Source organism: Euphorbia lathyris, chromosome 5 (assembly GCF_963576675.1).
Source record: "Euphorbia lathyris chromosome 5, ddEupLath1.1, whole genome shotgun sequence".
Classification (NCBI taxonomy): Eukaryota; Viridiplantae; Streptophyta; class Magnoliopsida; order Malpighiales; family Euphorbiaceae; genus Euphorbia; species Euphorbia lathyris.
This window is the reverse complement of record NC_088914.1, coordinates 76604807-76627042: the sequence shown is the minus strand read 5'-3', so window position 1 is coordinate 76627042 and position 22236 is coordinate 76604807. Positions and strand designations below refer to the sequence as shown.

At 35.2% G+C, this 22236-nt stretch overlaps 2 protein-coding genes across 6 annotated transcripts; both read right to left on the bottom strand.

Moving 5' to 3' along the window:
* Positions 1 to 702: 702 nt before the first annotated feature.
* On the bottom strand, positions 703 to 12037 carry LOC136228989 (nicotinate phosphoribosyltransferase 2-like). 2 transcript variants are annotated; one of them, XM_066017504.1, is made up of 16 exons: positions 11757 to 12037; positions 10894 to 11062; positions 10532 to 10676; positions 9446 to 9565; positions 9169 to 9303; positions 9008 to 9069; positions 7333 to 7408; positions 6727 to 6828; positions 5743 to 5859; positions 5195 to 5253; positions 3963 to 4137; positions 2929 to 3063; positions 2727 to 2825; positions 1475 to 1583; positions 1185 to 1297; positions 703 to 1096 (listed from the first exon to the last, which is right to left on the bottom strand). In XM_066017504.1, exons 2-16 carry the CDS (start codon positions 11043 to 11045, stop codon positions 1019 to 1021), a joined length of 1677 nt encoding a protein of 558 aa, XP_065873576.1. In that variant the 5' UTR covers positions 11046 to 11062; positions 11757 to 12037; the 3' UTR covers positions 703 to 1018. The 2 variants fall into 2 exon arrangements, with proteins under 2 accessions (XP_065873576.1, XP_065873577.1); XM_066017505.1 differs by lacking the exon at positions 11757 to 12037 and having other exon boundaries at positions 10894 to 11318.
* A 5406-nt stretch (positions 12038 to 17443) lies between these two features.
* Positions 17444 to 20479, bottom strand: LOC136230189 (transcription factor SPATULA). 4 transcript variants are annotated; one of them, XM_066019169.1, is made up of 8 exons: positions 19978 to 20477; positions 19747 to 19851; positions 19602 to 19667; positions 19458 to 19523; positions 18131 to 18445; positions 17975 to 18044; positions 17748 to 17880; positions 17444 to 17669 (listed from the first exon to the last, which is right to left on the bottom strand). In XM_066019169.1, the coding sequence occupies exons 1-8, from the start codon at positions 20326 to 20328 to the stop codon at positions 17609 to 17611; spliced, it is 1167 nt and encodes a 388-aa protein (XP_065875241.1). In that variant the 5' UTR covers positions 20329 to 20477; the 3' UTR covers positions 17444 to 17608. The 4 variants fall into 4 exon arrangements, with proteins under 4 accessions (XP_065875241.1, XP_065875242.1, XP_065875244.1 ...); XM_066019170.1 differs by having other exon boundaries at positions 17748 to 17877; positions 19978 to 20475; XM_066019172.1 differs by lacking the exon at positions 17444 to 17669 and having other exon boundaries at positions 17747 to 17880; positions 17971 to 18044; positions 19978 to 20479.
* Positions 20480 to 22236: the final 1757 nt, after the last annotated feature.

The following is a 22236-nucleotide window of genomic DNA, read 5'->3' as shown; positions in this document are numbered from 1 at the left end:
TCCCTGTATTTTAAAAAACATACGGTAAAATCCTTAACGTTTTCTTGATGAACTGTTTAGTCCCTAATGTTTTTTTTCGGTGAACTGTTTAGTCCCTGCCGTTAGACTCTCATGAAGATTCTGTTAGTCAATTTGGATTTGTGTTCTTTTCCTTTATTTTCCTTTCCTTTAAACTCTAATACATCTGAAATCAACTTTTGAGTGTTCTTTTTCTTGATTTTCTTCTTAATCGTTCAAATTCGTAAGCATTGGTTCTGTTCTTTTTCTTGTTCTCCATACATATAGCTTCTTTTTCTAAATTGGATTTCCTCTAAATAGTAAAGGGTAATTTAGTCATTTCCGAAGTCATAAATGGTAAAAAATCTAACAAACAGGCGGAAGGACTAAACAGTTCACTGAGAAAAAGGTTAGGGATCTTACCATATGTTTTTAAAAATACAAGGACTAAACAATGTGCTTTGTCAAAATATAGGGACTAATAAATTAATTACCCTTTATTAATTTGTATGAAGTTAAAAAAAAACTCAGAGGATGTAAAACTCTTGGAGCTTCACATGTTATATCCAACCAGTTTTTTTTTTAACTATCCTACATTTACTACTGCAAAGAAAGAAAAAAAGGGAAAATAATAATGCTCAGGTTCCAAAAAGAATCCAGGGAAGGATAACCTCATCATCTTTTGTGCAATTTTGCTTGGGTATGGATTGAGAAACGAGAACTTGAGATTAACTTGAGCTGAAAAAAATTAAACAAAGTACAGAAATTGCCAATTTAGTTCTTTCCAAATCCTTAGGTTGCAATGAGATTAGAAAAGTTAAACCAGTTGATTTGAAAAATACAAAATATGAAAGGCAAAACATACAGCTATTGTATTAAATATCTCCAATGCAAACAAAGGTAAAGGTATACATATTTGAACTGATAAGATTCATCTTTTTTTCTGAGTAATAACTGTGTGAACAAGCTCCTCTGACTCTTGAAGTTATTTGCATTTTTGTACACTGCTCCATTTGATCTTCTATTGCAACTCCCCAACAGGTGCTTCATTGAGCCATAGAAAATGAATAAAGTCGTACAATTTCGCACTAACACTCACCTGCTTAGCATCGGAGGATCATTTCCATTTTTGTCAGAATAGATTTTAGACTGAATCTGAGAGAGAGGGAGAAGAGATGAGTGAATACCTTGTAGGGTGTCGGGTTCAACCGCCTCATGTGATCAGGTCGCATGTGTTCAATTTGCTTCATGCAACGCTCTCTAATTTCTTTAAGAGAAGGCAAATCTTCTCTTACTTTATCTTCAAGAAGCATAGACAATGTGTCAAACACAGTAAACTTTTCACTTTGCAAACACTAAATCTAGAAAACAATCATGTCATCTTATGCACAATTCTGTGATTATGTTATTAGGACTTTGGAGATGTTGTGATGAATATGTTGTCTAATCCTTTTCAACAATATCACAAAAACCCCACCTGAGGTCCCAGGCCAATAACACTTCAGAAGCTCCTCAACCTTCTGCGGAACCACATAAGCTCTCTTGGATTCATTAAAAGGATGCCGGCAAAGTATCCTTTCTCCCATCTGAAATTGCAAATTAACATGAGATAATTTTGACCACTTTAATTCAGTTACAATATTGGAGCAAGTTGCGAGAAATTTATCCGTTCTCAGCAGAAAGTTCAGGTCATTGACACCAGCAATGTTCACATGCACCTTAATGACCAAGTGAAATTGGTCATTCACCGTTAGATATAGGCTTATTAAATCTAAGTTTTAGGATGCTTTGAATCTGCAGCTTATGATTCTAATAAGCTTATATCTAACGGTGAATGACCAAATTCTACATGGTCATTAAGGTGCATGTGATCAAAACCGGATTGACACAGTCTTGTGCAGCATTATAACTTTACGGGTTAAAAGCACTCTGCCCTTCAACTTCAGGCAAGGGTTCACTAATGTAATAACACTAACATCCTCACAGCTTAATTTCGGATTCTAAAAATTATATTATCCGACTCTCATTGGTCACTTTCCCATTGAAGTTCGTGCATGGCGATCTAGTCTGCATAATGAAATTCCAATTTGATTGCATATAACCATAGGGTTTTACCCAATGAAAGTTTAAAAAGGTGAGTTCCCATTTCTATTATCAGATTAAGGTAAATGATAGAAAATGTCACATTAGTTTCCAAAATTTTCTTTTTATTTTTGGGATAAAATTTGTAAAGACATGGAATTTCATTACACAAAGGACTCCATGTATGCATTTTGATACAACTAGTAGCTGGTGATAACCTGATCTGGAACTAAAATTAAAGTTGAGAGGTCTAGTGGCACAAATGAAAGTTTTGGGATCTTGATCATATATTACCTAAAAATTCAAGGGCTGTGAGTTCTTTTAACTTTAAAGAAGTAACACAAAAAAGTTTTATGTTGAGAATTTGGTCAATAAAATCATAAATGCCTTGTACTATATATCCACCCAAAAAATCAACAAACAATTCTATTCACTTGCAATGATTTGCTCATCTGTCGCAGATTTGCATTGAGTTGGGTTTTTCAGTTTCAATCACAAAGAAATAATTTCACAAAATGGCGTTTAATATTACTCCAGAAAATTCTTCTGCAATAAACTGTTCAAGTAATCCATACACAATATGATAAGAAAACCAATGTATACACCACAGCAAGAAATCTAATAAGAAATATAGACAGATGAATTACCTTTGGAGGCGGTTCATTTTCCCCTGTCATTATGTCAAGTAAGGGGTACCCTTCCTTGCCATATAATCTGTAACACCGTTTTTTACATGGTATAGATACCTTGTACAAAGCACAAGGAAAAACATCAAGAAATAGAAAAAGAAAAAGAAAAATAATTAAAAAGACCAAGAAGCAGCTGAAGTTTATAGCCACTGTAATCAACCTTAGAAACATCTTCAGAAAGTTTGATACGAGGTTGGCTATTTATCTCAACAAGCTTGAAAACACAACCCAAAGCAGCTTGAGCATAGCAAGTGACAAGATAGGTCCCTATTCCAAATGCATCCACTTCATGACCCTATATGCAATAAATCAAATAAGCCCAATCAAGGATTTAGGTTCCATATGTGTACTCTTTATTTAGATAGAAATTCCAATATCAATGATCAAATTTATCTATAGTTCCACCAAAACAATACATCAATTGAAGTATATTAGTTTGATAGCCATCATTATTGCTGCATTACATAATTTCTATTCATTCTAGTGCGTCTGAGGAAAGCAAACATAAGTTATTCTATCTGCACTGAAAACATGCAATATTTTCTACAACTTCTGTAACAAGATCAACAAATTATCATTTCGTAAGTTATGTACCAAATTCAACTAGATGCGCATAAAAAAAATAGTCAGAAAGAACACCAGGCAAAAAGAATTTCAAATTTAAGAAAAGGGTTGTTGTCTACAAAGGGATGACAGACAGACAGATTAATGATTCACCTGTTAGCGCTTTACAATAGCCACATCTAACAAGTTTGTTAGCTTTAGCAGCAGCAGTAAGCACTAAGAAAAAGATCCAACATGCTTCTGAATTCTTTTATCTTCAATATGTTTAATATTAGTACACATTATCTCCAACCATAAAGTCTAGACTTAAACACAAGCAAATATCATCCTTTTGTCTTTTCCTATAGCATTCTTTCTCTCTTTATCTTTCTCCAATATAAATAGCTTCACTTTTTATGTTCAACCAAGTGAGATGTAGAATATTTGGAATGAGCACCTTCATTTAAAACGTTGATGAGTGGTCAGGCACACTTGTATTTGACAGAGTCGGATAGTATTATTAGTTAGCAGCATGTCATGATCATCAGATATTTGAAGAGTATTCCCTCTTAGATTCATAAGTGCCTTGATAATTTTAAAGCAGCAAGCAAACGATAATTGCTAAAATTACATTTAGATCTGAAAGATTACCTGTTTATTTAAAGCATCTAAAGTTTCCTCATTGAGGTCATTACTAGCAGTGATACTCGTCTTTCCAAAACCAGACAATCCAAATTCTCTCTCAATGGAACAAAAGAACTTTCGTGTCTCAGATGACAAATAGGCCAGGTCACCAGAATCAAGCCTAATGCCCACTGCTCTATATCTGCATAGCACAACATCTAAACTCACTAATGAAAATATAGTTATATAAAATGATTGATGACACTGAACAAGATCATCGATGTTACAATAGTTATTAGAGGCGCTTGGGGCAAGGGGGTTCTGGAACCTTAGCGAACGCCTGAGCGACACAAGACGCATTAACAAAATAAAATTTATAAAACTATAAATGATAATATTTAAATTGTAAGAAATTATAAATTCTAAAATAAAAATGAAATAAATACTAAACCTTGACAATACTCTTAAATTATCATAAACAAATTCTATATGCAATAAACCCCATATTCCAAATTTAAAGTTCAATTGTTCAACTAAACAGTAAATTCTAAATCGACTAATCAAAACTCTCCAAACTCATCACTATCACTATCACTATCACTATCACTATCACTATTTCTCTACTACTCTTTCTCTTTAAATAGTTGTTTGTCTTGTGTGAATGTGTCTTTTCCAATTCTAACATGTACTTCTGTTCTTTTTTTTTTTTTGGTTTTCTACTTTTGGACCCTTAGATGTGTCTAATCCAAGGGCGAATATCAAACCTACATCAAAAACTTAAAAAAACCCTTTAATATAAATATGTGTGTGTGTCGCAGAGGTGCGCCATGGCGCGCCTCTGACCACTGATGGCGCATCCCTGATCACTGTTCCTTGGTGCTGCTGGCACGCGCCAGAGTAACAGCACCTGCCATTTAGGTGGCATAGCGCTAGGCCTGTTGCCATGCACCTTTGGCCCGCCATTAACAGCTATGTGGAACACTATGAAGATTAAAGAAAAAAGACATTTATGAACATTATAGAGTCAGTTTGTCAAAATGGACAAATTGACAAAAGCAGAGATAGAACATGCAAATTTGATGTATCACAAGCTTAGCATAACAGTGTTCTTTTTGGAAGATGCAGGAGCCATGCAATCAAGTTATTGATAGAGGAAGCCCAAAAAAATAGTGAATGAAGAAGAGAATCCAGAGAGTTCAGCTAATTCTCCCTCTCCCTCTTGAAGGGAAGTAAAATCAATAATAAACTTACAGACTCACCCCAGATCATCAAGTGCAAGTGCAACAGCACAAAAGTTGGGGATTCCACTCCTCATAACCTGGTAAATGGATGTGAAGAGAATAAAGTCAATGCGCAGTTAGACTATAGAGCAGACATTTCTTAGAAGTACTACCTGACTGGACTAACAAGATAACCAGTAGATAAAATTAGTGAGAGAATATATAACGAATCCTTCATAAATAATACATAAGTCGTTCTTCACACCTGTTTGATGCCTTGAATCATTAATGAACATATGGTTTGACAATAGAAGAGATTAAAGTAGCAAATGAACATTTGATAGTATCAAATTGAATAAAACAAACACTTATAATTTGTCATATTGATTTTCATGTATCTTTTGAGAACAGCTTAAACATATTGACATGGCAGTATCAACATTAAATTCAAAACGAAAACATAGTTTATGCACCTACCTATACCAAATCATTAAGGGTCTAACACAAGAAACAAAATCTAGAAACTGAAATAGAAGCTGAGACAGATAGGCCCATCCATATATCTAATTTGTGAAATGTGCACTCACATCATATGTATCCACAAGAGCCAGAAAGTTGTTTGGAAATGCTAAGGCATACGATATGAAAGCTGCCAGTTCACTTTGATTGGTCTCACCAAAAGTTCCTTGTAATGAATTTGACCACTGCATACAATATACAATATAACAAACTGAAAAACAGCATAAGAAGAACGTACAAAAAGAAGAGGAAGATAAACAAATGAAGCATGGATCCTCTCAAGTTCACTTTCAACGTGAGACGCCATGTTTGGTAAATCTCAACCATTCAATACAAAATGAATGCTTGAGACTTAATTTTTAAAATACTAAGAATTGATTAAGAATTTATATTGCCTTCAAAGAACATATAACTAATCTCAACTGTTCATTTTGTATTGAATGGTGAGATTACCGACATGACCTTTCAAGTTGAAAGTGAACTTGAGAGGACATTTGTATTATAATGAACAAGCCATTATTCACATAATTCGCAGGATAATTAAGGATATTCTGGACTTATAATTATTAAGAGAAGGGGATTTAATAAAGGTGCATCAACATAAACTCATGCAATGTGTATGAGCATGTATTCTCAAGTATAAAAGAAAAAGAGAATATCTCCTTTTTGAACTTTTGTTAAAATTGCAAACATGGTTTTGCATACGAGTTAGCCATGTTCTACTCCTTGAAATGTCTAAAATCAATCATGAGTCCCGGTGTATCAAAATTTATTATGGTACAAGGTAAACCTGCTAAATTACATTGGCAAGAACTCTTAAGTCTAACACTTGCAGATACCACAGTGCAATTGTAAGAACTGCGATATCAATGTTAAAACTGTAAGAACTTGCTATTTTCACAATTTCGCTCGTGTTTTGTGTGTGTGTGTGTGTGAGTGAGAGAGGATAAATAAAAGAGCAGCATTTATTGGTTCCAAATGGGCAAACATTACAAACCATGCCATATTTGCCAACTAATAACACTAATAAAAAAAAGGTCAATATAAGACACCTTAATTTTGTTCAACCATGTCTGTACCAAACTGACAAAATCCTCACAGTTACTTGAACCATCAGAGCTCTGCAGTGACTTTTCTACTATCTCATCAAGGCTCTGCATATATAGGCAAATAAATCAGGCAAACAAATAACTGAGCCCAAAGCAAAGAAATTAATATACAGCTAGAAATGTACCACACATGCACACAAGATTGCATTCATTAGAGACCATGCAACATTTGCATAGAGAAAAAAGAAAATCAACGAGCAAAGCAGGAATGATGAAATGTCAATGTCAAACCCACAACTAAAGGCTCCACATGAATGAAAACCTGACCAAGGACCAGCTACATGCATGGAGAAAAGCATGAAACAATCTTATGAAATGAAGCTACAAGAAATTACCAATGAAGTTCTTCCAATTTGCATCACTAGTCCCATTCTACTATTCATGATACTTTACGCATATTGATTAAGTAAAGCATTATAAGATTCGTGCTACTTCCAACTGCTATATACAAATCTACATGACTTCACCATTTTACAATTTACATTATTGCTATGGGTTACTCATAATAACAACAATAGGTTAATTAAATAGCTTGTGGGGATTACCAACCATATATGAGCTAACAAACGCATGGGAATGTGTTCCACGAAGAGGTATCCCAAACAATCTCCCAGCTGCAACATTGCTGTCAAGCATAATAAATTGTTGAATAGGCATGCCAAGTCTCTAATACAAGGAATTAATTGATGATAATATTTCAAATGGCATCCTACATCCTAAAGATCGGCATCTTAATTTTTCTACACATGGTAGGTTGGAAATGAAAATCACAATAGTGAAATCGTGCACATAAGAACAATGCCTTATTTCACACTAAGTTAAACAAGAGAGCACCACCAAGATTGTCAATCCATGCAAATAGAAACTACGGATGGATAGAAAATGACTCCTTTGGAAACGTCAAACCTCATCCAATAAAGCAAAGGGAATCCATATCAAACAGTTTAAAATTGGAAATCAATGGGATATGAGACTTCAACACTACTTAATGCTGGAAGAGCAGGTTTGGTACATATTTTGTCCAGGATCAGATCCAAAATAAACAGGAGCACTATTATTTTCGTTATTTTTTTTTAAAATAAACAGTTTTACTTTTATGTTTTTCATAAATAATTTCTTCATAGCAAATATACGTGATATTCTATTATTTTATTAACATAAATAAATACTAATGCTAATACATGAGTGGTTATAATAATAAAGTGTGAGAGTATTCAACTTTTTTCCCTGGGAAGTCATAACCAAAAAAGGGCCTTACCAATTACCATCAAATTTAGCCTCATCACCTTACTAATTTGGAGACATTCAGAAACACAGTTCCAATTAAACATCAAAGAGCCTCATGGTAGAAGAAACTCATCTTTTAATTAAATCCATGACCTCATAAACATAGCTAGAAGCTATAGTAGTAACAGCGCATGAAAATAGGTAAATTAGGAAAGCACAGTGAATAGTCCCAAGCTATGTTACATGGACTCGGATACGAGTGTCCGACACGGGTGCGGATCCGAGTATCCGGTACGGCAAGTTAAAAAATTTTGGACACGGGGACTCTGTCCTAAATTTGGACACAGGTACGGGGATACCGGAATAATTTTTTATATATATTTATAGGGGCAGCCCGGTGCACTACGCGTCCCCGCTGAGCGAGGGTCCGGGGAGGGGTCCCACCACAAGGGTGTACTGGGGGCAAGCCTTCCCCTGCCAATTTATTTGGCAAGAGGCCGCTCCTAAGACTCGAACCCGTGACCTCTTGGTCACACGACAACAACGTTTACCATTGCGCCAAGGCTCGCCCTCTTTTTTTTTTTTATATATATATATAAATTCCAAAAAAAACCCCAAAATTTAAAACATCCATCAACTGTATTAATTAAAATTTAAAAATGATCTGGGCACCTTAGGGCTGGGCACCTTCTTAAAATGATCTGGGCCCAATTTTTTTTTAAAATGGGGCTGGGCACCTTCTTCTTCGTTCTCAACGATTAAGATGAAGAAGAACATGCGCCTTCTTCCTCAGCGGCGGCAGACCTTCAGAGCTTGCCGTATCCGAGAGTTCACTCACGAATCCGACACGGATTTCGTACCCGGATCCGTGTCGTGTGGACCGGTAAGGCGGCATTTTTGCCGAGTCCATGTAACATAGGTCATAAGTGGTAACAAAATCCATCCAACGAAAGTAAAGATCAATTCAAATCACTGGATGTTTGCACCAGATACTTACCTTGTCGCATCAAATCCTCCAAGATAGCTATACTTTGATGCCCCTATTCCACCATCAGGACCCTATAGGTAAATGAAGAGATCTTTTCATAAACAGAACATAATACAGCAAACACTTCATGAGTAACAGATAGATGTAAACAAAATAGCAATCGGAGAAACCTGGGCTCGTCTAAGGCCAAATTCTAGTAGGATTTTGGACTTCCCAGCAACAAATCTATGACGAGCTGCATTTGTTGCCACTAGTGATGCGTAATTAACAAGATTCAGCAATGGAGTTTCTAGCAATTGAACCACCTAAAAAATTACAAGCATTAAGATCAACTTCAATGTATTTACACTCTAGCATAAGAGATCTATAATTCGAAAATGATGAAAAGCACACTAAAACATGCAGAAAAAAAGAAACAAAGAGTAAAACGAGATTCTTGTTACCCACAGCAACAGGTCCTCCAATTCTTAGCAGGGGAACCTTTGGGAAGACAACTGACCCCTCTGGAATAGCATATACTTCAACTTCAGAACAATCAAGTCTTCTAAGATACTCACAGAACCCATCCTATACTTAACATCAAACAATGCTTGAGACAACTCATTAACTTCCAGAAGAAATTTACTCATAAAATAAACAGTAAGGCGCAATCTCAAGAACACTTTTGGAGTATCATTAGAGAGAACAAATATCAATATAGAACTTCTTCAATTTTTTATTGTAGAAGGAAAACCATAGAACAGGCAGCAAGTGTACACGAACAATGGGCACAAACATGATCCACTTTAAAGAATAAAACATAGTACCTACAAGATAATCTAGACCTTCTAATCCATTTAAATATTCCTTCAATCTGACATCATTTAGTTCAAGGGAGCTATAATGCAATATAGCTTAGTGGAAACACACACATATATGCAAGTTAGATTACTCCATTTTAACTGATGCCCACGATAAGACAGCTTTATTCCAACTTCATTTTAGAACCTAGTGTCAATTCTTTTCATGATGTATTGTCAAATTAGCACCTTTTTATATTTGAAAGAAACATATAGAAGTTTATCACCAAAGTTATGCACCAGACCAGAACATCCATAACTTTAATGTTATGGTATCACACTTGTCAGTAACAGATAACTGAGAAGATACTCACAAATCAGATCCAAAGAATCACAAACAAGTGAAAAAGTCATTTGGAAGATTGATTGCTAGAAATATCAATCCTAGCAACAGAAAATGGTCAGGTGAAAAGGCCAATATACATTAAGCTCGTAATAGCTTGAATCAAGTTCATAATTTAAGTTAAGATGTCTATGAATATAACCATAGCAAATCAAACTGGTAAGAACAATAAAGAGACTTATTTTTACTGATATTCGTCCTTTGCTAAAACTATGAATTCGCCATCTATTCCTCTCGGACTTAAAACGCAATTTGAAAACTCCGTGTCTGACCAAATCACGAATTCAATAAGATGTTTGACAATCTAGAGAATGAATTAAATCAAAACATTAGCAAACTTGCTTCACTTACCTCGCAAGAAGGCAAAGTTTGTTGGATGAAAGTAATTTCTTCCTCTGTGAATTTGAAATTAGCAATCAACCTTATGCACTCATCTAATCCGGCAAAGATTGTATACTCACCACCGAACGGATTCTTCCGAAAATATAAATCAAACCTGAAGGAAAAAACAATACAATATGCAGAAAATTGTCATTGAAAAGATGAGCACTGGCAATTCAACCTTTCAATTTCCGAACACCAAAAAGAACAAAACATAAATTGAAATTGAAATGAATACTAACAACTAGAATAGAATTAACTATCGAAACTGAACTTTTTCCATTTGGTGATCTCTTAGCAACCAAACAATAAACAAACTGATAAATACTCACACGGCTCGTTCTTGATGCTTGCCAGCTTTCCAGTAAGCATAAGCCATGGTAAACTGATAAAGATCAGTTAGGAGAGGTGTAACCATAGGGTTGGTAGGTCCGTCAGGAATCCGACCCAAGTCTGAATTGGGACCATTGGCTTTAACCTCCATTTCTTCTTCTAGGAAATCTGATAATTCCAAAAAAAATATTTGGATATAATATCAGTTCAGGCTACTCATATTTATAGGGAAAAGAGTAGAAAAAGGACGGCTGGGAAGAAGACAGAACAGAAGTGTGAGAGGGGGGAAGGAGAGTCCGAGCTTTGAAAGAAACGTAAAAACGACTAGAAATTCTTGGAATAGAGAATAAACTGTAGAGATAATGAATGAGATGGGAATCGAGAAAACGGAAATAGCAACTCTCTTTGTTCGGCTTTAGCCTTTAGCTACAGCCAACAGCCTCCTTCCTCTCTGGCATATGTCTGGCCACAATTATTTGGTCCCTGTCATTTTACTTAATTCACTAATCAGTTCCTGTTATTTTGAAAATAGTTATATGGTCCTTAGTTTTAAACCGCTTAGTCCCTGTACTATTATTCCATTCATATATCTGTTCTGAATTTCAAAAAGTCAAATTGGCCCTAAAATTAGGAACCTCAGCCTTCTGCAAACTTGGAACCTCAGCTTGCAGTTTTGTCGAATTCCAAAAAGAACCTAACAGATTTTAATCCCTAAACAGATTCTAGATTTCTTACCCACTAATGCAAGAAAAAACCTCAAGAAAGGGGGACTGGAGGGAGAAAAACTGAGAAATAAGTCATAAAATATACATGCAAAAGAAAACAAATCTAAGAGGTTGATAAAGAGAGAAGGATTACTCACTAATCTCAATTGTTTTCTTCTCCGATTGCGTTTACAAGTAACTCGATGGATTTCAGTCTTGTTTGTTGATTGAGATTGAGATATAGATTTGCAATTTAGGACAGATAAGAGAATTAGAAGAAAAGAGTTGGAAGTTGGGAGAAATGAAATCAGACGTGAAACCAAGAAGAGGGATAAAGGGGCGGTCAGTCAACTCACAAATATAATGAGGGTAATTTTGTACTTTCAGGTTGGAATTTCTTCGGTCGTCTGTCTCCGTCTTCCTGGAAGCCAATCGGAAGGAATGGGTTCTAACCTAAGAAGATGGTGCGATTACCATCGTCTGTCCATTAAAAAAAAGATGTTCTTATTTGCCTAAAACTTATTTTTTTTTTTTTGAGAGAATAATTGAAAAACTTAAGCACATTAATTGACAGACAACTACACGCTAATATTCATATGCACCTTAATGACTAAATGAATTTGGTCATTCGCCGTTAGATCTATGCTTATTAAATCTAAGTGATATGATGTTTTGAATTGTAATATTGCCATTGAGGCTTGAATGAAAATAAAAGGTGAGTGTACCTTGGTTAGCCGTCACGTGGGAGGTGGCTCCTGTGTCCCTGTGCCACTGATCAGGAGGTGGTGAGATGGTCATTGTATGCATGGCCTCTGCGATATCAGTTGGCATGTACGGCTGGGGTGCCATGTTGATGTGGGCTTGCTGGGTGCCCGGTCTAGGGCCAAGGATACCTAATTAAGGCTGCTGACGACTCGGAGAGTACTGTGGTTGCCATGTGTTTGCGGGAAAGGGGCAAGGAAGAGTCGCCCACGGTTGTGGCTGCCCCCATTGCTGTGCGTAAGGCCACGGGGCGACCATCGCTGGACGGTACTGATGCGGTGCCGCAGGTCTGTAGTGATGACGCGCCCCCTTCCGCGATAGGGGCGATGTCCGTAACGGCCACCGCGGCTGTTACTGTTCGACCGGTAGGGCACCGGACGACCCGGCGGTAATTGCGACGCCGACGCGGAGGAGTCTGTGGCCGTTAGGGCGACGAAGGCTGGTGAGCTGTTGTGTTTGCGCAACCGCGCATTTTCTTCTAATATCAGCATTGAACGGGCTTTGTGGAACGGGGGAAGAGGATCTCCATGGCGAAGCTGGGTACCAACTGTGTCATAAGCATCGGTGAGGCCTAAGATGAGTTGTAGGACCATCTGGTCGTTGGTGATAGGGCAATCTACATTAGATAATTGATCGGAGAGAGATTTCAGATGTTGACAGTAGGAGGAAATATCAGAGAAGTCGTTAAGCTTGGTTTTGGAAAATTCTTGTTGAAGGAATAAGGCACGGGAATGTTTATTATCGGAAAAGATATCTTGGAGGCGGTTCCAGGCTGTGGTCGCGGTGGAATCAGCGACAATGATGGTGTGAAGTAAATCAAGGGATATGGTACTGTAAATCCATTGGAGGACTACGACATCGATACAGGACCAGGGTTCGGGGTTTGTGGTTTAGAGAGAATTATCAGAATCGGCAGCAGGTGGGGGAAATATGTGGTCTAGAACTTGAAAGGCTTTAGCATGGAGTTTGAACAAGGCGGCCCATGTTGGGTAGTGATCTTTTTCAATATCCAAGGTGATTTTGATGAATGTGGAGATATTAGAAACGGTAAGGGAGGGGTGGGTATTGTTTGGTGTTTCGATTTTTAGGGAATCATTGTTGGAATTAGCAGTATTGATCGTGTTTGTGTTTGTGTTCGAGGTCGCCGAAGTGTTTGTCATGGCGGCGGAAAGTGGTGGTCGGCGGTGTTAGGGTTTGGAGAAGGGATATGAGGATATTTCGGTGGGGGAGGAGGATAGAAGAAGAATAGGGTTAGGTTATGGCTCTGATACCATGTAATAATTTGAATTGTTCCGTGATTGTTATTGATGTATCAGATAGTATAAATACAAATTACAGTTTGTGTTTAACTGAATGACTGAATCTAGAGTCTAGGCTAGATTCTAGGAAACTAACTATTTTACACAGGGATAAATGACTACATAATTTATATCTCTAATATGAATTACCATCTTAAGATTCTACTAATCCTACATCTAACGGTGAATGGTCAAATAGTGCATAGTCATTAAGGTTGTGATCAAAACCGGACAATTACATTACGCAAGAGAATTGAGATATTTTTTTTTTTGTAGGAAAGGGAAAGAAAAACAACAAAAACCAACAACTAACCTGAGATTAGCCTAGGAAAGCTAACCCCCACCCGATCATCTGACAGAATCGAACAAAGGAAGTTCGGAGGACAAGAGAAGGTTGAAATTTCCGGCATCCTTTCATGGCCCTCCACAGCAAGGTTTTGGCTACTCAAGCACATAGCTTTGTTATTAGCAATCATATTAACTGCTTCAAGGTTGTCAGAATCCACGAGCAGCCTTTTCAGCCCCATATCAATGGCCAATCGAAGTCCAGAGAAGATACCCCAGAGCTCAACAGAAAAGGAAGAGCTCATCCCCAGATTCTGAGTAAAGCCAGACACCCAATTGTCACCAGCATCTCTCAAGACCCCTCCAGCCGCAATTCTACCGTCCGCAAGACACGAGCCATTGGTATTTAATTTCACAATCCCTTCCCCCGGTCTACTACAACCCAAAAGATGCTCAACAGATCTCTGACTAGTACTGGCTAAATAATCCCCTTTGAAGCTATTGGTAATAGTGTTAATTTTCTTGGAGAAATAATTAAGTAGATTAGGAATCACTATAGCTTTTTCTCCAAACACCTCAGTATTCCTCCAATGCCAAAGCTGGTGACAGACAACAGCAAAGAGGATAGCACCATGCTCCATCTCAGGCAATAACAAACCATTAACACCATTTAACAACCAATCGTTTTCAGAGTGGGCAAAGAAGCCAGGTAGAGTTGTATGTTGGAATTCAAATTATTTATACATATATTTTTTTCCAAACAGATTCTCAAGGAACATGAATGAGTCAAGTCAAGTTTTTGGTAGATATACAAACTATTCTTTCTCACTACCAGCACAGTTATCACGTAGTAGTTTTGACTCTTGACAGTCAAAATTCAAGTCTTTTGACCATAAAAGCAAAGTAGCAGTCAACCTACCCAAAAAAGGCAAAAGAAGATGAAAACCAAGAATCTGTCACAAAAATTATATCAGGCAAATGATATGATATGATATGATATGGGTGACGACAACAAGCTTGCTGTAGAAAGGACCATATATGAGATTTTTCACTTGGTTTTAAAAAATTAATCTAAACTCTAGTGCTTACTTTGTCAGACTTCATGCATATTTAGCTAACAAATTGGGTTTTGTCTCACTAATGTGGCTTATTACTATAATACGATCAACAGGAAAAAGCAAGGCTTATTTTTTAGGGTAAATAATTATAAAGTCCTTATATTTTTTCTTAACACACTAGTAGGTCCATCATATTATTATAAGGTCCTTAAGTTTTATTTTAATCAACTCTTTAGTCCTTCCATGTGTTTTTGTAGGTGAAAGTCCAAATTGCCCCTAGTTATTTACATAAAAAACTTATTTTTTAATTTCAAATTTAATCGAAATAGTTTTAATAAAGTTTATGAAGTATATATATACCGAAATTTATGTAATTGTATATACTAATCATTAAAAATGTATTTTTATTCTCTTAAATTTTTATTTTTCTAATATAATGTCTTTAAACTAGCATTAAATATTAATAAATTTTTTAAAAAATCATATTTTTTTCATTGTAAAATTTATTAGAGATAAATAAAGATTAGTTTTTACAATTTATATAGTTTTGCTCTTATTTTGATAATTTTTGAAATATTTTTCATTCATTTTTTTAGTCAATAAAATTTAGACTACTAAATTAAATTCCTATAATTATATAAAATTTAATAAATTAATTACTCAATATTGTAGAGATTATGCAGGAAAAAAATATTGTAGAGACTGTAGGAAAAAAAGAGAAAAAAACATAAAATAGGAAAAATAGATGTTTTATTATTAAAATATAGAATAAATGGTAATTTGGGTATTTTAAAATTTATTTGGTATAGTTGGACCATTGACTCAAACATAAGGACTAAGGAGTTCATGAAACTAAAAACTGAGGGACTATATAATTATTTCTAAAAACAGAGGGACTGACTAGTATATTAAATAAAAACTTAGGGACTTTATAATTATTTACCCTATTTTTTAATGCACACATTCATTGCATAAAGTAAAGAACCAAAGGCACACAACTTTTTTATTATTTTTAGGCAAAAAAAAAAAAACATAATTAAGCGCTTTGACTTTGCATGTTTTATAAATTAAAGGGTAATTAATTTATTAAGTTCCTATATTTTGACAAAACATACTGTTTAGTCTCTGTATTTTTAAAAACACATAATAAGGTCCCTAACCTTTTTCTCAGTGAACTGTTTAGTCATTCTGTCTGTTTCTTTGATTTTTTACCGTTTATGACTTCAGAAATGACTAAATTATCCTTTACTATTTACCTTCAAACTTCAGAAGAGGAAATCCAATTTAGAAGAAGAAACTATTTGTATGGAGAACAAGAAAAAAAACAGACCCAATGCTTATGAATTTGAACTATTAAGAAGAAAATGAAGAAGAAGAACACTCAAAATTGATTTCAGATGCATTAGAGTTTAAAGGAAAGGAAAATAAAGGAAAAGAAGAACGCAAATCCAAATTGACTAATAAAATCTTCATGAGAGTCTAACGATAGGAACTAAACAGTTCACCGAGAAAAACGTTAGGGACTAAACAGTTCATCGAGAAAAACGTTAGAAACTTTACCGTGTGTTTTTTAAAATACAGGGACTAAACAGTGTGTTTGTTATAATATAGGGACTAATAAATTAATTACCCTAAATTAAACTCTTCATCAATTATTTTTCTAAATTTTATGATTTTGTTATGCATTCGGCTCTTATTTAACTTTTCCATCGAGTTTGAGAAACACGAGCTTTTGAGGGATTCAGCCTGTTGACATAGAGGAGAAGAACCTGTAAGAAATGAATTTTAGTATTAGAGGAGAAGATCAATTTGACGATTCTAATGCTGAAAATCGTAAATTGGAAGAGAAACAAATAATTTTTATAATTTCGTTTTATTTTTTACTCTTAATGGAAAAGTTATATAAGGACTGAATCAATAACAAAATTATTGATCAATGGCTGAATATGAAAAAGTAAAGCTCATAAGCTTAATTATGCCTTTAGCCTTACTATTATTATTATAAAATGTCAAGTAAATTAGGTAATTAAGCTGAAAAGTTGGTATATAAAATATTACTTAGATGAAAAGTGATATAGATAAAAAGAAAATGTTAGATGAATGAATTACTGAATTGTATATAAACTCTTAATTTCCATAATATGAAATTGAGTAGTTTGTCTCTAAATAACATTGGTATTAAATGTAGATTAATATAAGTTCTATAATTGGCTTTAACTATCCGTTTGAGCGTTTAGTCCAATTGATTCCATGACTATTTGAACTTCTAGTTTATGTCTTCACTAAAGCTTTATCAAGTTATCTATACCTACAACAAGCTAGACATGATTAATATCTATGGTCGAGATTGATGAGTGTTAAGAATGTTAGGTTAATTAAAACAGCTGAAAGTTTAATATACAAAATGTTAATTAGATGAGAGGAATTCATATGAACACTTGACTTCAAATATATAAAACATAGATGATGGATGGTACAAATCTGCTCAATAATATCTAGATGCATACCCAAAATGCAGGAGCTAGCTATATGAAAAGCAAAAGCTAGAGCCTGTATTTTCAGTTGCTACAAATTTATAAGTTAGCCACCAATTAGTTAACTACTCCTTCAAATATGATGTCTTTCTATCTTAATTTCATCATTGCCAGCACTACTCCCTGCTTGAATCCTGGAAAGAATTATAAACCAAGTTAAACATAGACATGAATAGCAACAAACATAAGCAAGAATGTGAAAGTATGTTTACCCTTTCATGAAAACACATTCACTCTGATCTCTTCCTATCACCCATGCTCCCGAAGAGCCAACAGTCTTCAAGTTCGATGCTTGAAGTTGAGTTTCGAAGGGGCGTGATACTGTTGTTCTCGCTACCTCAACTTCTAGCAACAAATGTAGAAATGTCAGTTAAAGCGGCTTAAATTTTTCATACCAATTAGACACTATAGAAGTTGGGCATAGCATTAGCATACCCACCCTGTGGCATTCTTCCTGAATGATCTACATTAACATGCTGATGGGGCAAACCATCTTCTCTGCAGATTTCCTTCAATGACATACATGTATGTAAGATGGCTGGGAATCTTAAGTATTCACATGCATCATAGTTGTAGGGAACTTATGCAAACTTACCCCAGAAGTAGCAGGAAGAGGGAAAGGGTCAAAGTGTGCCCGAAGCGATGAGTCAATACCAAACGAGGTTTCTGAACTTAGTATAGTTGACATGTTGAGAGATGAGAACTGGTTTGAAACAGTACATTGGTTTGGAAGATCATAGAGAGTTTGATCAGGGTTTTCTTGATTCAAAGGAACACTACCAATTATATTCATTTGCTGAGACCCGTTATCGTCGCTGAATCCCCTGCTGAATTGAGAGAGTTGGATTGGTTGTAGCAGTCTAGGTAAGCACATCGGATGCAGACTTATTCCATTTCTCATTGACAACATCTGCAGTATGAATGTCATGTCAGCAAAACACCAAAAACTGAACTTTGGTTCATTATTATTTAGTAGCTTCAATTTTGTGCTCTTCTCACTGTACTTGATATGGCATTATCACTACTCAGAATTAACGTTTAGAAAGGATGGCTTAGGTTATCATCCTTTCAGGGTTAGAAGACACGGGTAAAATGCAGAGAAGGTCATTTGAACGTTTAGGGTCTGTTTGACAAAGGTCACCAAACTTCATTTTCTATCAATAAAATCATTAAACTTCACATTTTATTCCAATCCAGTAATTTCAGCCAATTTATGTACATAAACTTACATGAATGTTGATATAGTATAGAAGAAAGTTGACTATATGTCAACTAAACAACATATATTGTGCCTGTGGCAAATTGTAAGCCACAAAACAATTTAAAAAAATCATATATCATCCAAGGCGTGAGGCTGAGTTGGCATATACTCAAATGTTATCTATGTCATGTCAATGTTTCAATATGAGTTTTTATACACAAGATGGCCAATATGACTTTATTGAAATGAAAAATTAAGTTTAGTGATTTTATTGAAAGAAAATAAAGCTAAGTGACCATTGTGAAATAGACCCCAAACTTCAGTTACCATAAGTGCAATTTACCCTAGAAAACACCTAAAGAAACCAAAAAATAAAAAAATAAAAAAATTCAGCATTTCCTACTCAATGTCTGATTCTGGTCGTCAGATAACAACAATTCAGTGCCATAAACTTAAACTAGCAACAACAAGATTTAACAGTTAGTTCACATCAACAAGACAATTGTCAACTATAACTAGCCTGCTTTCATGTGAACAAATTGACAATGGCCAAATCTAGAAATAAACTTTCCAAGAGTGAAAAAAGATGATCTGTCAGAGGAGCATGCTTTATATGCCATGATAGAAATGAAAAAGTGAAATCAATCAAACCTTCAAGAATTGAAGGTGTGAAACGATTACATAATATGTTTGCTTTGCATAGAGAGAAAATGCCACAAACCTGAACTTGGAGCTGAAGCTGCTTGAGGTATTCAATGGCTTCATCAAGCATTGAGGCTTTATCAGTCTGTCAATCAAAAAGTTCAATTTAAAACCCAACTTTACAGTACAAGAAATTCAAATTCGGAGGAACTATGAGAAGCACCTTGTTTGAATTTGGAATGAGATTTTGCAGAGCTTTCATTTTCTCATTTATTCTACTCCTCCTCCTCTGCCAAAGAATCCCCAAATTTAGTAAGAAATTTCGAAGAAAAATCAAGTCTAAGAAAAAAAAAAAGAGAGAGGAGTACCTTTTCAGACAAATTATGAACTTCTGCAGCTCTGCTTCTCTTCGACGAGCTACGAGAAGCACTTGGCTTCGCCGGCACCTCTTCTATAAAAGCTTCAAGACCCTCCTGCAGTCAACAATTACCGAAAAAATTCAATTACTTAGCTTTGTTTTTCCTTTCCACATTTTCTCAGCAACCAAACAGAGTTGGAAATTACTGGGAGGACCCCTGGATCAAAAATAACAAGTATACCTCGCTTTCGCAGTCGTACTCCTCAGTCTCGTTCTCACTAATAACTCCGCCAATCGACAAACACGACGCATTTCCTGCACCATTCCCTCTCACATTTCCCGAGATATCACCCGAATTCAAGCCATAGATCCCTCCTTTGACAACAGTGGATCCGCATTTTGAACTGTGAGGATAACTAGACAACGGCGCCGCAAATGAGGACCCAAACGACATCGTTTGAGAAGCTACAGAAGACGAATTAAGAGAAGAACGATGCATAATCTGATTAAGAAAAATCGAAATTTCATCAGATGACCGGTGATCGCCTCCGCCTGAATACACATAAGCATTCGCACTAGACATATCCTCCATCACTGAGTTGAAAAATTTCTGGTTCTTGATGGAGAAGATGGCGGGGTTTAAATGGAGCTTGAATTGAAACTCGTGCCATTGTGCAGATAAATGGAGATAGTAAGTAGGAGTATGTTTTACGCGCTAAAAATGGCGAGTGGGAGTGGGTTAGAAAAGATAGGAGAAATTGTACCCTGGATTTGGGGAAATATTTACATTGAAAAATGGTTAAAAGTAAAGGTAAATAATGATTGGTCTGTTAGATAGAGATTTTGACTGCTTTGGTTTTTTTAAAAACCGATGGTCTAAAGTGTGAATACTGTGTCAGGTGATATTGATATCGAGCACACGTGAGGCACACTGAAACAAATTTTTTACATGTGAAATTGTGTCGTTTGTTTGTAACTTTACAATAATGGGGTTTGTACTTGAAACTAAAATTGAACTCTGTCCATGTCTTTGGTTCGTTTGAATTAAGTTTTAACTTATTGTATTTAATTCTTAAGATTTTAATTTGATCATTAGTGTGATGGATAGGAAGGATGTATTTGTTTAGTCTTGATCACATGCACCTTAATGAGTAAGTAGAATTTGCTAATTTACCGTTAGACTTAGTCTGATTGGAATTCTAAGGTGGAGATTCAAAGCAACCCGAACCTTAGATTTAATAAACCTATATTTAACGATGAATGGGCAAATTCACTTGCTTATTAATGTGCATGTGAAAATTCATTGTGTTTGATATAGATAATATCAATTTTAATCTCCCTTCTATGTTATCAAAGACACTATAATGTCAATTTTAACCCCTCCAAGTAGACTAGGAGTGTTGATCGGTCGGTTCGGTCTGAAAACCGAACCGAACCAAATCGAAATAACTGAAACCTAATAACATCTAAAATAAAAACCGAATCTAACGGAATAATATTTATAAACCAAATCTAATCGAATCTGAATATTTCAGTCCGGCTTTTGGTTTCAACACATACTAAATAAATTATTTTTATTTCTTGTTTTATTATATATCTACTTAGTTATGGTATATTAACTTATCAAATCTAATTATTATTGTATATCAACTTATCTAATTAACGTTATTATATTATTTTATCATAGAATGAGCTAGAGTTATTGAAATTTCAAAATTGAAAACATAACTCGTAAATTCAAATCGAGAAAAAAATAACCTATATAATCTATAAATAATTAATAAATAATTTATGTATAATTTATACAAATAAGTAACTAATAAATAATTTATAAATAACTTAGTAAATTCAAATCTATAAAAAGATAGCCTATATAAACTATTATATAACCTATTTGATCGGTCCGATTAATTTGGTTATTTTATTACAAAAACCGAACTCATTGATATTACCGATATATTTCATAAACTAAAACCAAACCTAATAGATTGAAAAATCGAAATTCATCGGTTATTTTGGTTAGGTTCAGTTTTTGAACACCTCTACCTCCAAGTGGTTTCTGCAAGGAAAACCTTCGGTATATACACCTTCAAGGATGTCTATCGGCTTAAAATTCTTTTATGCTCTGCATTTTGCTCGTAAAAAACCTACATGTCAGTGGGCATTTGCTAATAGATCATGTTATTTGTAGTTTTTTTCATAGGTTTCGAGCATGACCGAAATAAAAACCTAATCAAGTTCATATCTAAGTCTTCAGAGACCTTAACAAACACTACTAGAAATTTATCAAACCGTCTCTAATTTCATCTCCCTTTGTGACGGAATTCCGTCACCATTCCGTCACAAGAAACGTAAGTAGAATTTGCGTCGACCGATATAACCACGGTTTCGATCCGTCACAAATTCAATTTTGTGACGGAAATTGCGGATTTGAGACGGAAATTTCCGTCACTGTTCGACTGTTTTCTAGTAGTGAAAAGATAAAAACTTCAGTCATATG